Source organism: Corapipo altera, unplaced genomic scaffold, assembly GCF_003945725.1.
Source record: "Corapipo altera isolate COAL_440 unplaced genomic scaffold, ASM394572v1 0, whole genome shotgun sequence".
NCBI lineage: Eukaryota > Metazoa > Chordata > Aves > Passeriformes > Pipridae > Corapipo > Corapipo altera.
In genome coordinates, this window is record NW_020884872.1 from 49,949,308 (window position 1) to 49,963,426 (window position 14,119).

Sequence of the window (14,119 nt, forward strand, 5' to 3'; positions counted from 1 at the left end):
TGCCAACATGTTGGTAGCAGGAATAACTGAAAGGAAAGGTACAACCTAAATACCACATACAGCTTCTAGAATTCGTGTATTTGCAACCCAGCATTCTGCTGCTCACAGAGAGACCTGTGGTCAGACCCTGACATGTGTTTGGTTGTAACAGAACTCCTTCACCAGTAAGGTAACTGACTTGTTCTGAGAAGCCTCTGTTTTGTTGCACAGACTTCAAAAAGTCCTTCCTGGATGCAACACAGTATTGTAACGGTTATCAATATGTTCAAGGATAAGAAAATAACTTGAAAGCAGTTGTCTCTTCTGCTGAAGGTCAACAATTTTTATACACCAAACCAATTACAGCATCTTTAGCTCAAACAGTCCAGCTATAATACTTCTCAGGCAAGAGAGTTGCTACGAAGCTCCTTTTTAGCAAATTTTTTACATTTTATTTTGTCTTCTACACATTGGAACAAATGAATAATGAATACATAAAAATCAGGCATAAGTAGTAATGACTACCACAGACTCATGAAATTCATTAGAAACATGAACAGGGGTGTCACAGCTGCATCATTTTTCCCTGACTTCACCTTTTATTTCTTGTTTTCAGAAGAATCCAGTCCAGTGTTGGCCTGGTTGTTCAGTCTTGGGTAGGAGTTGTTAATGTGTGCAGTGACAAATCTTACCTCTGAACACAAGTGCCTACAAGTTATGGTACTGAAGGTGGCAGCTCTCCTAATCCAGAACATCTGTGAATGGGTTTGTGAGGGGGAAGGCACAAAGCATTTGTACCAGCAATTTTCATTGCACGGCCCTTTGGGGAGCAGGAGCTGCACACTCAGACCTTGAGGTATGACCAGCCAGGATCTGCTTCACTTCAGAACTCTCCTGGAATAAAGTGTGGGTTACAGCCCCACAGCTCAGTGCTGTAACAATTAAGCAGTTTTGCACAAGACCAGTGTGCAGACCTGGAAATTGTTGTATTGCAGAATTACTGCGTATTTGTACCCTTAACTGCAGCTTGCATAACAGCAGGGAGCAGAAACACACACAGTCTAAAGTGATGAACAAGTCCTGTATTCAAAGCGTGAGTAAAGACTCGACGACACAGCCACTGGAGAAAGTAGGTGCCTATCCTTGAGCCTGGCAGTAAGGACAGTCCCCTGGTTCCTACTGTTGGGCAAGTGCTGTGAGTTCCACCTGGCTGGGAGTGAGATGCCAGGTGTGATCCTACTATTTCTGCTCCTCTGTGTGACTTTCAGGAGGAGGCTGTCCATCTCAGATGCTCGAGGTCAATAGGTGGTTTTCAGTGACAAACAATAACAGATCATCAGGTGCACAGAAGCCGTTTGTGACATCTAACACTTGCTTTCTAAGTGACAAAAGTGTAATCTTTATGGACCTGTTCTGGGCTTGTCTAAACTTTGCAGAAGTAGGCTATTCATCAGCTGTGTGTTATTCTGGATCTAATTCTGAAGGCCTAACTCAAGGATTCTGGATTCTGCCTACAAAAGAGCACTGCACTCAAAAACTTCAGCTAATTCCCATGCAATTAATTGTTCAACAACTGCACCTCTTCCAGGACTGCAGTTTGTGCTGGTGGAGTTTATTCCCACCCAGCTGTGCATTCAGTCTGAACAATTAACTTTCACAAACCCTCCCCAGCTGAGAGGATCGCTTGCTCTCCAACTGTGTGCCCAGCAGGAATAAATACTGACCTCAGAAGGAGGGTAAATAAAGGGCAACTCCTACACTGATAATTAGTACCTTTGAGGGTAGAATTCAAAGTGTGAAACAAACTTGGAATACACACATGGCTGTGTGGAAGAATCCCCAAGTGATTGGCAGTGGGATCTATTGCTGATTGGACCCAGATTTCACCTCAAACAGCTGCTTCTTGCTGCTTCTACCACCAAGGGATATGCAGTATCCTTGACAAATAACTGTCCTGTTGTCTTCATCTTTGTTGCCAGAAATTTACTGTCCTCTAACTTGCAACTAATACATACTAGGATGTAGCTTTCCCTTGAATCAACTCCTAGTACCACTACTACCTACTACCAGAGTAGTAGGGCAGGAGTAAAACATGCTAAATTAGGCAGTTTGTACAGATGAAATAGGAAAAGTGAGAAGTGCTGATATTGAAGTACAAAAAGCTCAGGATATTATACACTTGTACTGACAGAACCATGAAGTTATGTTTGACCACAGACATGAAAAATTATTACATCTTTCACACAAACTATTTTTTATCAAGTTCCTTAAGAATGAGGTTTTTACCTCTGCAACCAGTCAGCTCTGTTAAGTTGCCTAAGCTCCCTATTACTGGTTCACAAATACCCATCTTTTTGAGTGTTAGAAGCTGGATGATTCAGCTACCATTAGCTGTGTATTTCAGAATTCAGTGTTTCCAGTTCTGTAAGGCTCTTGTATGCATCACAAAATACTCCAGCTATTAGGGGAAAAGAATTACTTTGGTATGTAGGCTCCTTAGGTCCTGAGTAGAGACACAGAAGTACAGCTCAGTGAATGAACAGCACTGTCAGGCTGCTATGAGGGAGCATGATGTACCCTGCCATAGCATCTACTTCAGCCTCCCAAAGTTCTCCAGCTTTTTAGCAAATACTAGAGAAGAAGCTTTCGGGACTTTTACTGGCTTGGTTCTGTGATTCAATTTCCCCCTCACAGCTTCAGACACTGGTTTTTCAAGTTGAGGCTTTTCCCAGGGAAGACAAATGTACATTCAACAACATTGAGGGTCTCAAAGTCATAAAAATGAGTCATCAACAAGAATCTAACTTCTGTAGACAGGCTTGCTGCACCCTTTTTTACTTTCCTAGTGCCTCTTGGATTACCTTCCTGGTGGTGCTGTGTGGTGCTTGGTTGCTGGCTGGGGTGAAACCATGACAGTAATCTAAAGAATCCAAAGCTCAGTTCAGCCATGAGGGCTTGTGACTTTAGCTAAAAAGAGCAAAGTCTTTCAATCTGAGGCAGAAGATGAAGTTTCACCTACCAGTGGAAGTAATTAGCAGCTTTTCCATGAACAGAGCTGCTCTCTTCCTCTCATTACTCTCACATGCTCATCCCCTTACACGATGATGTAATTCAACTGATCAGTTTTAGTGACTTTCTAAATACAAGGTTAATTTTCTGCCATTCTTATGATTTGAATCAAATCACTGTGTACGTCCCTCTTTGGCTGCAGCAGGCTATTAGCTTGGCTCAAGCCAAGTGAAACTGCAGAGTTGGGTTTCTGTGTTCCTGCTTGGCCATGAGACAGCAATAACCTCTGTAGGAGGGCTATTCATTCTGCAGCTAGTTTAAAAAAAAAATACAAGTAAGCTGCTACACTTGGAGATGATTACATTGCTGCAGGTGTATTTTTTGTGTGCAGGCACCTCAGTGGTTTCCAGAAAGCCAGTGTTTCCTTGGCTTTGGTCACTTGAGTTTAAAGGGAACTAACTAGTTGCTAAGCTGCTCTAGGCTGAACCTGGAACAGGACTCAAGGATTGTGCAGCTGGCACAGCACCACTACTGCAAGCATCAGTGCCAGCAAGAGCTGCAGTGTCCTTTTATGGGCAATTCTGGGACAAGCACAGATTTTTAACTCCAATGTTAACACCCTACAAGCTGTCATTGCTTCTTTCATATTAAGGGTTCTATGCTTTTTAAAGAAATTTGAAAGGAATATACCCATGAGTTCTATGACACTGACCTAACTGAAGCCTCAAGTAGACTTTAAGGCAGGAAACTGCTAGAACACTGCAGTTATGCATCAAAGTTGGCATCAAAAGAGGCACTTTGGTTTTCCTCTGTGCTACAGAACACACAAAGCTAAAGAAGAGCCATCTGTATTGTGTTTACAGTATAGGTGAATGAAGCAAAGTGGTTAAAAGATACCCCCCATGCCATCTTCTAGTAGATTCACTGCCCCTTCCCCCACTGCCAGTGAACACTGGAGAACAGTTTATGGGTCCCAGTTTACAAACCAAAGAACTACAGAACTACCAATCTAAGGCACATGTTGGAGGAACTGGACACATGAAGACACTCAGGTTTTTTAGCTCCACGACATAGATAAGCCGATTTAGTCCTTGTAATGCTGTGTCCCACCTCTGTAGGTGGTCAGGTGCTACCTGCTATGGCATGGCCATGCATGTGGAGACCACCGCAGGCTGCTGTCTCCCCACTCCCCCTCTGGCACTGCCAAGCTCAGCCAAAGGAGCCTCAGCACGTGGCCATGGTTACACAGAAGCTAATTCATAGATGCTGTAGCATTCATGTGCTATACAGGTAATAACAAAAAAAAGCATACTCTTTCATGGTGTCTGGCAAAGCCTTCCCAACACAACTTTTACAGTTAGCAGTGAAACGTATGACCCTTTAGCACCATCACAGTAATGCTCCAAATTTGACATAAGGGCAAGTTTGGTTCTTCAGTAAGCAGCTATACACCGAAGGACTCCTTGCTTCCAACAGGTAAAGGGACCTCTTCATAAATTATTTTGAGATAAGGAAATTTCATAGGTAAAAACCAGTATTCCAAGTTGTAGAAGAGATAAAACTGATGATTCAAGATGACACGATCAATTATTCTTACAAGATCCACAAAAAACTCTCTGACTGACTGATGAGGTTTAAATGGACTGTAAAAGTCTCTTATAGCTGCTGCCAATGTCTTGTTTCCTAGTGGTCCAAAAATAGATGTTTCATTTCCCAAATAAATAGGTTCTCCACTGAATAAAATTATGCTTGTATAGTTTGTTTGTATCTTCTTAAATACAGCTCCTAAGTCAGCCAGCTTTTGGTAAGTTCTCAGTATAAACTTCGAGCACTCATAAGAGTCAAACCATACTGTTGATTGTTTGTCAGGACTTGCTTGAACTGTCCAGGTCTCGTAGTAGATGCCAGTCTCATTGTCATATTTTACCCATTGTGCCATTTCATTAAACATGGTTCCTGTAAGAGATGAAAATAAGTATTACAGAGACAAGGTAACAAACACATGACTCAGAATACCTTCCATCTATTTCAAGGTTCACCTCCCTCCCCTGCAAAAGTTTACCTACAACATTACCTAACCATACATGGGCACAAGGCTTGGGTTGGAGAGAGAAGTGATACCCCACTGAATAAACCACATTTACATGCAAGTTATTTAAAACTAATTCCTTCTTCTGACCCTTTTCCTCCTACTATGGCAGAACATTCAAACATCAGAGAACCATGACACTTCTCGTTTTCCTTTATCCATGCAGACAAACAGGGCAGGTAGTAAAATATACAAGACATGCTGACAAAGCACTCACCAGAGCAACAGGTATTTCTGCACTTCAAGTTTTAACCAAATTCAGCAATTTAGGGCAGAAATTTTCATGTCTCTTCACAAAAGAAACCTTAGCCTGAAACACCCTGCTGTTTTAGCAGCTCCTCAGCCAGCAAAGCTGAATTGAGCCAAATGTTGAGTGGGATTTGAAGACCAGTAAACTTAAAGACCTTGAAGATTATTTTTTTAATTTAGAATATGGGTTTGGAGTATTTAGGTGATGGTGATTTCACAACTAGAATGATGAAGACATCCCTAACTCAGCTTGTCTCGCTGCTAGCTACTACCTCTGAGTAACTAAAGCTCTGGACATTCGCCTCCCAGGCTACCCCATTATAACTGCTCTTCACTCTCCACTTGAGGGCTTTCGGACTTCATGGTAAACGTAACAATCACTCTGCTTAGTGGAAGGATTAGGTACTTTATTTTTTAATTGCCTGTGAGTTGGTTTAATAGAACAGCAAGTCATTAAATCTGTATCAAGAATGGTACTTATACCCTGTAGATGGGTTTGAAGTCTCCCCTTATCTTCTCTAATTCCTACCCCATTAGCTTCCTACTGCATATTCTGTAAGGCATGTTATTGAAAAGGATTAGTCTCTCCTAACAAGACTGAGACAGACATAATATGAAGTTCTGGCCTTAACATCGCAAATTAACCAGAAGTGTTACAGTTTAATGCATGGCTGCATTGACAGTATGTTGGAAGATACCTAGACAATCAAAAATCAGACTTTGGATATTCCTGTCCTATTTCCACAGAAGAAACATACCCCTACGTAACATTAACCTTTCTGATGGGCTTTAAAAAGAAATGAGATGGCTTCACTGTGGTGTCTGACAATGATGACCAACAGCTCTATAGAATCTCACAAAGTCTAAGAGGATCCAGCCATTTCATACCTTAAAGCTCTATCCCATGAGATGGGATGCTTTTTGCTTGCTCTCTGAAGGAAGCAAGTTCAGCTTATGATGCTGTTTCTCTGTGCTTGCATCCCCTCACCCTCTTCCACAGTAACATTCAGATTCCTAATCAAATCTAGACAATTCAAAGCCCTCTGATATACTACTTCCCTAAAAGTTTCTTGGAAATGGGAAGTGAGAGAACCAAGGAAGTAACAGTGCCTTCACAAGGAACCAGCATAACCTCACCTTTCTTGGGCATCAAATAATCCACTCAGGCAGGAAGCATTAAAAGTTCTAGAACCATATGAAAATATTTAACTTGGTATTCATAGAAAAGAATCCAATTGCATCAGGCATCAAAGACTTCAGTCATGAACCACAAACTCAAAGGAAAGCAGCTCTGCTTTACTTCACTGCTGAAAGAACTGCCTAGAATTTCTTAACAGACTGGACAGATTACCTAGAGACTGAGGCCAGCAAAGTTGCTAAAGTGGAAGTGGGCACACATAAAGCACCACATCACACTACCTGTAAGCTGACTCTCCACTGTGCCTTGTACACTACATTAACTTCAGAGAGTAAGTAGTTCTGGTCACAAAAAATGCAACTCTTCAAGTCCTCAATGAAGTTTTTTTCTAAGACATTCATTCTATTACTAGACCAATCAATTAGATTTATTTAAATGACCATTTCATTTTAGGATTGCAATGTTCACTATGTACCAGGAAGCTATTCTGGTGATCATCTGTGTATTTACAGGTATAAGTCGTAGGTTTGTTCTACAATGTATGACAGAGACCTATTACTGGGGACACTTGCACAGTTTTTATGACAGATAATGGGGAGATGGAAATAGAGACTAATATTTTTTTTATCTTTGAGATTGTTTCTAAATATGCCTTATTTGTTTGCTCAGTAATGAACATATTTTCAAGTTTTTCTATCTCAGCAGTCATCTGCCACTTCACAGTACAAGCTTTTGTTTTGGTGAAGCCATGTGAAGAGTCCATAATGGCTCTGTATAAGCTGTTTTGCTATTTTTACACTCAAGAGACTCAAGTGTTTTGGTACAGCAACACCACATGACTCTCATTTAACAACTCTTCAGTGTGTTGTTCAAAAGGCAGCAGCCTCATGCCACTTTCTGCATTAAAGAGAGTGTTTGAAATTAGCATCAGTGACTAACACTGCAAATAACCTACAGAACATAAATTAAAAGATACTGCTTTACATAAAGACAAGGCTGACTCTGTATTTTGTATTAACATTATCCAAAGCATCTAAAATCTACCTGATATTGTAGTCACAAGAACTAAAGTTCCATTTTCCTTCCAGTGTGCATCATCTATTCCTTCATAAAAGCAGGCAGCTCCCTGGTTACACCAGAACGGTGCATCTATGCCAGGCCGCAGATGTGGAAACGTGCAGTTCCCAAGTTGGAAGAGCTCATACCACTCCATTGTGTAGTTTTTGCCCGTTAGAGAGCTCCTGAAACCCACAGCATCATGCATAATTTTCTGTGAAAAGATAGAAACCAAACAACTAAAAAACCAAAACTTTAACATTATAACAACTTCAGCTTGGTCTGTACAGAAGATAAGATGTTGGGAGCTGTTCTGTAACAGGGTGGGAGGAGGGGAAGGAGTTCCTGTAACGTATTGGATTCAGTCGCACTGATGCACAACACACTAGACTGAATCACACTCATACTTTTATCATGCTGTCTCAGAGCTTATCTACCCATCCATCATAAATTCTGTTACCTAGAGGCAGAATCTCAGTGGGAGCTCATCATCAAAACTCAAGCTGACTTTTGAATCCTTAACCTCTGTATTAGGGAGGGTTCAGACCACACTGAATCTTGAAAACCACGACACCGTTGAAAGCTCAACAAAACAGATATTTATTACCAAGAGGTGGCCAACAAAACAAACAAACCCAAAAGGGAAGAAGGAGGAGAGAAGTAAGCCCCCCAGCACGACCTCCCCAGTCACCCAGCTGCCCATAAAGTTATCACACTGACCTAGCATGCCTATAATTACCCATAGCAGAAGCTGCATCCTTGGAGAGTCAGTAAGTTCACGAACTGGCAGGCGTCCCGCCAAAGGCAACGTTGTCCTTGGTGTGAAGTTAGCTCAGCTCCAAGAAAGCACTATCTGCTTTTAGACAATTAACTGAGTGACCTCAACCTAGGCAGGAGTGGTCATCACCGCCCAGCCAGAGGCTCTTCATCCCACCCCTTAGTCGTGTAAGTGCATCTCTTCTGCGCACGCGTGGCTTTCCCTGCGCCTGTGTACTGCACTCGGGGGGTCTTTTCCAAATGAGTCTGGGGGCGCTACTTCATCATTATAGTCTTTACTTTCTCCTTCAAGTGACCTTGGAGAACAATTAGCCAATCACAGAACTCCAATTAAAACAGTTTATACAAGAAGCTCTCTCCAAGGACGAGGTACCTGTTTATCACTACTTGTTTTCTCAAAACTGGGCAGGGAAAGAACAAAACTTTTGCAGTTGTCTGGGCCAAACACAGACCAAAAGTATCAGCATAAATTCACCCTGGTACAAACCTCATAGGGGCATCAGAGTAATAAAGAGCAGAACCAAGTTACAAAAAACAGATCTTGGTAATGAAAGCCATAAAAGGAATGAGGTAAATATTTATTTTAAAAGCTATATAGTAAAAACATACATTCGACCTTAATTAACAACTGAAGCAACAATATTTGAATCTATTTCCATTTTTGACTCAGTGTGCTTGGTTTTGATGCTGCTATATCACGTTCACTGAAATTTCTTTATTCATTAGGAATCATTCTTTGAAGTTTTAATTTGCTACTGCTATAGCTATAAGTATTACTAAAGTTGAGATTCTTTCATATTTGCATGACTCCATGAATGGAGATTTCAATTCCATACTGGTCGTTACATTCAAGAAAGAACTGTAAAAGCAACCAGCTCCTCATGATCTACCATTCTGACCAGGTAGCTGTCCTCTCCTGAAAAGTATCAATGTTCAAGCAAATACAAGTTTTTAACAATAAAAAGTTAATACACTAAGGAACTACTTCATCTGATATAAGAAGATAAATAAAAGTATTTTCTTGATCCAGTGCTATCACAGAAGAAAAGATACCCAAAACATAATGGTGTGTGTATACAAAACACTCTCAATATGCAGCTATATGGGGGAACACATTCAAACTCACCAACAGTGCTGTTTGTGCTCTTTTCTTTAGCTGAACTAAATTCTGTTTTATTTGAAACTTAGTGCTCTTTGAGTATCCTTCCTACAGCTAGCCTAGTTTGTGTGCTCTAACACTCTTCTATACAAGCATATCCCAACCTTACAGCTCCCATTCTTGACAACTGCTGTTGAATTCAGCTGAATTTGCCACTATAACTTTATTAAAAATATCACCTTACCAAGTGTCCTAGTAGGTCTCCATATTTGAATTCCCATACTGGAGCCTGTAATCGATAGACTTCAATGACATCCTCTTCTTTCATAACTGGAATGGCAGAGCCAGTGGGACAGAAGGTGTAACGAGCTTGGCAGTAAGGATCAGTTTTTGGACGGTAATCAAAGCGCCTGTGTTGAAAAGGAGAAGCACACAGAATGATAAACACAGCTTCGCAGCTGGAGGAACTCTCATGCCTTCCTAAGGGCCCAAGTGGGAGAGCTTAAGTGTCCGCCACCCCCAAAGACTGATTCTGCGATCCAGGCACTGCAATGGTTGGAGTACACAAGTCTGAAAGGCTGCTGAGGTGCACACCTGCAGAAACAGGACCTCAGACTTAGGGCTCAAGAATGCAAGTCATGTTGTTCACAGTACTGATTAATGAAGGAGTGCAAATGATACAGATTACAAAGCGTGACATACTCACAAAATCAGACAGACATAGATGCTGGATAGTTTGAAGGATAGTTTGAAATCTGTTTCAAAAACATTCTCCTAACAGTTTGTCTATACAGGGATTGACCAGTTTGTTCTTCCTCTTTTATTGTAAAAGGTCCTCAGATGAAGTTATTTTTACTCTAGAATATTGCCAATGTCAGCAAAAAATTTCATTGCTCTATGCTAATTTAGATAAAGAGGTCTAAGAACCTAGCTAGGATCACTGTTTCCATTTCATTCCCATTAAACCTCAGAACCCAAAGACCGAATCTGCTTACTTATCATACTCTATACGAACATCAAAGAACCTTTCTCACAAGTCTTCCTTTTCCAATTTCCTTCAGAGTCACTCACTATATTTCACTTAAAAGGCATACACAGCTTGTCCAGATCTTGTAAAGTTTGCCTGAGAGTCTAACACACTCAGTTGCCTAGGGCTACCGAATGGCATAAATACCCCAGCCATGAAATGACTCAAGGACACAGGACTTCCTGAACCATAAGAAGGTCAGCAGCACTGAGACAGTGCTGCTTTTCCCTTTGGACTTCTTCTCCAAGCTTGCTGGGAACTTCAGCATGTCTGCCTCTGTTTTGTCTGGGGGAAGGAGGGGGGGGGGAGGCGAGAAAAAAAAATCTTAAAGAGTATGGCTGGAAAAAGAACCCAAGGAAAATAAAGACTTAAGCCAACCACACATTTAAGTCCTGTTTCTAGACCGCACCCTGCATTTTCAACTTCCCCTCACTGCACCTTGCATGTGACAAGAAGTTAATGAGTATGTCAAGAAGCATTAAAATCCCACATTTCTGAGCACTTCACACCAACAGGCTTGTACTCCAATTTTGAACATCCCAAGACCCAGCCTTGCAACTCGTGAACTTACTTGAAAATCTGAACAACTCGTGACTGCAAGATCAACTCCTTCAGGCATCACCTGATGCAAACTTCACAGCTAGGAATTACGCAACAGGCTTTCAAAATTTCAGATGTGCATTAGACAGCAGTTAAAACCTCCCTTTAATACAGCAAACTCGCATAAAATACACATAGCGAGCGTAGCCCTCCTCCTGAAGGGGCTCATTTCCTCAGCACAGCCAAAGCTGTCGCTATTTTCGCCAGTAAAACCCCACAGCGCTCTCCTGCTGTCCCCAACACCACTAGGACTTCTCCTGGACCTCAGGCAGCTTTGGAGAAGCGAACGGGATTTTGTACCATTTCATTCACCACGGGCAGAAGTATGACGCAGACTTAATTAAAAAAAAAAAGTAAATAAATAAACCGTACCCTAACTTCCTCATCGCAACTTTTCTGCGGGAATTAAAGGCGTTTAAAGGGCGGGCAGTCATTCCCGGGGCAGCAATCCCTCTCGAGGCAGAGGCAGCAAGCGCAGCCTTCGGCCTGGCATGAGACTTAGCGACCCAAACACACCAAATACCGTACAGATGACCAACGCCCCGTGATTACAAAGGGGATGACTTCACGGCCTTTTTAGCCTAATAAACAGCAGAACAAACGCAGCGCTGGCGGGCCCTGCCCGCGTCACTCACCTGTAGGGCACCGGCCAGCGCCGCCGCGGGGCGCGGAGCCCCCCCGAGACACGGGGCCCCCACGCCGCCAAGAGCGGCAGCAGGAGCGGCAGCAGGAGCGGCAGGAGCCGGGAGCAGCGCGCAGCACCCATGGCGGAGCCAGGCCCGGAGCTGCGGGGAAGCCACCGCGCCGCGGGAGGCCGGGCGGGGAGGGGCCGCCCCCGCGCCCGCCCCCGGCCCGGGGAAGCCGGAGGTGCCCGCCGAGGGCAGGGCCTACGGGCAGGGTGCTGAGCCAACCCGGGTGGTGTTCCCCGAGAGACCAGCCGTGTGCCGAATCCGCCTTTAAAAACGCCACCCGGCTGAACTGAGACTGCAGTTTTCAGGAGACGCAGGCAGCTACGGGTTCTTTTTATTTAGCCGGAGGATTTGTTGTCTGTAGTTCCACGCACTGCTTTGGAGACACTTTGAAGCTGGTGAAGAGTCTGGAGCACAAATCTGAGGAGAAGCGGCTGAGGGAGCTGGGGGTATTTAGCCCGAAAAAAAGAGGGTTGTAGCCAGGCAGGGGTCGGCCTCTTCTCCCAGGGAAGTAGTGACAGGACAACAGGACACAAGCTCTACCAGGGGAGGTTTAGGTTGGACATTGGAAAGAATTTCTTCACAGAAAGGGTGATTAGACATTGGAATGGACTGCCCAGGGAGGTGGAGGTGTCACTGTCCCTGGAGGTGTTTAAGGAAAGACTGGCCATAGCACTGAGTGCCATGGTCTAGTTTACATGGTGCTGTTCAGCCACAGGTTGGACTCAAGATCTCTGAGATCTTTTCCAACCCCGTTGATTCTGTGATTCTGTAAAAGACATCAACTACCCATCCTCACACTCAGAACCCATGGAGAGGGGTGGTCTCTGGGTCTGGTCCCTGAACAATGAGGTGAGGCCTCACCAAAAGGCAGAGAGGCTTTTGCTGTGGTAAACCCTGTGACCCAGAGCCTCTTCAGGCTACCAAGAAGTCTTGTCTGAAGCCTTTCAGGGCTTCGAGCTATGTTCATATACATATCACCCATTTCAGAACATTTATTCAGGTTGTAACAACTTACGTTATGGGGATTATGCAGCAATTAATTCTCTCCTTTTCATGAAAATGGTGAGAACTCTCTTTCAGATGAACTAAGAGAAACTGTGAGGACAAGTTTGCCAGCAGCATCCCTGCAGAAAACACAGCTTTTTCCACCTCTGTGGAGTTCAAAACTGACTATACTGGCATCAGAGTCCAGGAGGTTAAAGTTTGGTAGTCAGCAAAGTGAAAGCACTGGTGTATACTATTCCCTGGGTAAATAGTAACTGTGCTGTGGACTGTTGACTATAAGGAGCCAGAGGAATATCCCTGCTCACTGAACAAAACTAAAGAACAATCAGTCCTCTATGTTCACTTATGTTAGGCTATATCTTTAAACAAAGCCAGAGGTGAAAAACTCTGCATCCTACATAAAAATGCAGGATAGGCTGTTGAATATCAGTTTCAGTAATGCTGGGGCTATTAAAGGTGTTCAGAAAACTTTAAAGCCTTTAATTTCAGCAATGTTTCTGTATCTCACTTCATTGCTGTCTATATTGCCTGTCTTTAAAATCCATGCCATTCAGCACCATATGTTAATTTAATGCACGTATACATAACCTATACATACCTGTATTTCCATATTTCATTTTTATCTCATGCATGTTAATTGTGTCTGCTTTAAGGTAAAGCTCTGGTTTTGTTCTTTAGAAGATAAAGTATGCTAGTAATCATGTGTTCTTCCTAGCTTGAGTGTAGTACAAGATGCCAGCTCTTTCATCTGCTCAAAAGATATGTGTTTGTTTGGAATATAGCTGTAATTCCTGGGTTTAGAGATTTTTATGTTACACATAAACTCTGGAAGTGCTTTATGAAATAAAGGAAGGATAATTTATCCCTTCTATGAAACTGGGAGATAAGGAAGTGTAACGACATAATGAATTTGCCATAACTGCTCATTAGCCAAACTAGAAATGCAGTATGAACAGGTTCTTAGTTCTGGTTCAACGTAAATTTGCAGTGTGAACTATTAAGTCTCTGCTGATGTGCATGGTGAAGGTGTTAGGTTGACTGACTAAGATGGCAAAGCTCTTGGGTTTTTTTTTCTTTTTTTATTTTAATTGCATTTTTGTATCTCACTTCATTTCATCCCGCAGGAAACTTTTGCAGCAAGGTATTAGGTTTTTTTCTTCTCATACAACCTAATTTATGTCATAAACTGTATTAACATAGAAAATAAATGACTAATACATTTATGAATAGCTTGAGCTAAAAAGCTAAAAAGCTCACATCAGCAATTTGAGTCAGCAGCTGTCTTGTTTATTATGAAGAAACATGTCAAAGTCCCCATTATAAACCCACAGAGCTGATCTGCATCTTTGTCCAATAGCAGGCTTTGAGGAAAGATTGAGACTGCCTACAGTCTAATCTT

The 14,119-nt window shown here is 42.5% G+C and overlaps 1 protein-coding gene across 2 annotated transcripts; it reads right to left on the bottom strand.

The window, feature by feature from the left end:
• Nucleotides 1–408: 408 nt before the first annotated feature.
• CLN5 (CLN5, intracellular trafficking protein) lies at nt 409–11,827 on the bottom strand. Of its 2 annotated transcripts, none has more exons than XM_027646433.1 (4): nt 11,659–11,827; nt 9,641–9,806; nt 7,509–7,734; nt 409–4,944 (listed from the first exon to the last, which is right to left on the bottom strand). In XM_027646433.1, the coding sequence occupies exons 1-4, from the start codon at nt 11,787–11,789 to the stop codon at nt 4,433–4,435; spliced, it is 1,035 nt and encodes a 344-aa protein (XP_027502234.1). In that variant the 5' UTR covers nt 11,790–11,827; the 3' UTR covers nt 409–4,432. The 2 variants fall into 2 exon arrangements, with proteins under 2 accessions (XP_027502234.1, XP_027502243.1); XM_027646442.1 differs by lacking the exon at nt 11,659–11,827 and adding an exon at nt 11,396–11,552.
• Nucleotides 11,828–14,119: the final 2,292 nt, after the last annotated feature.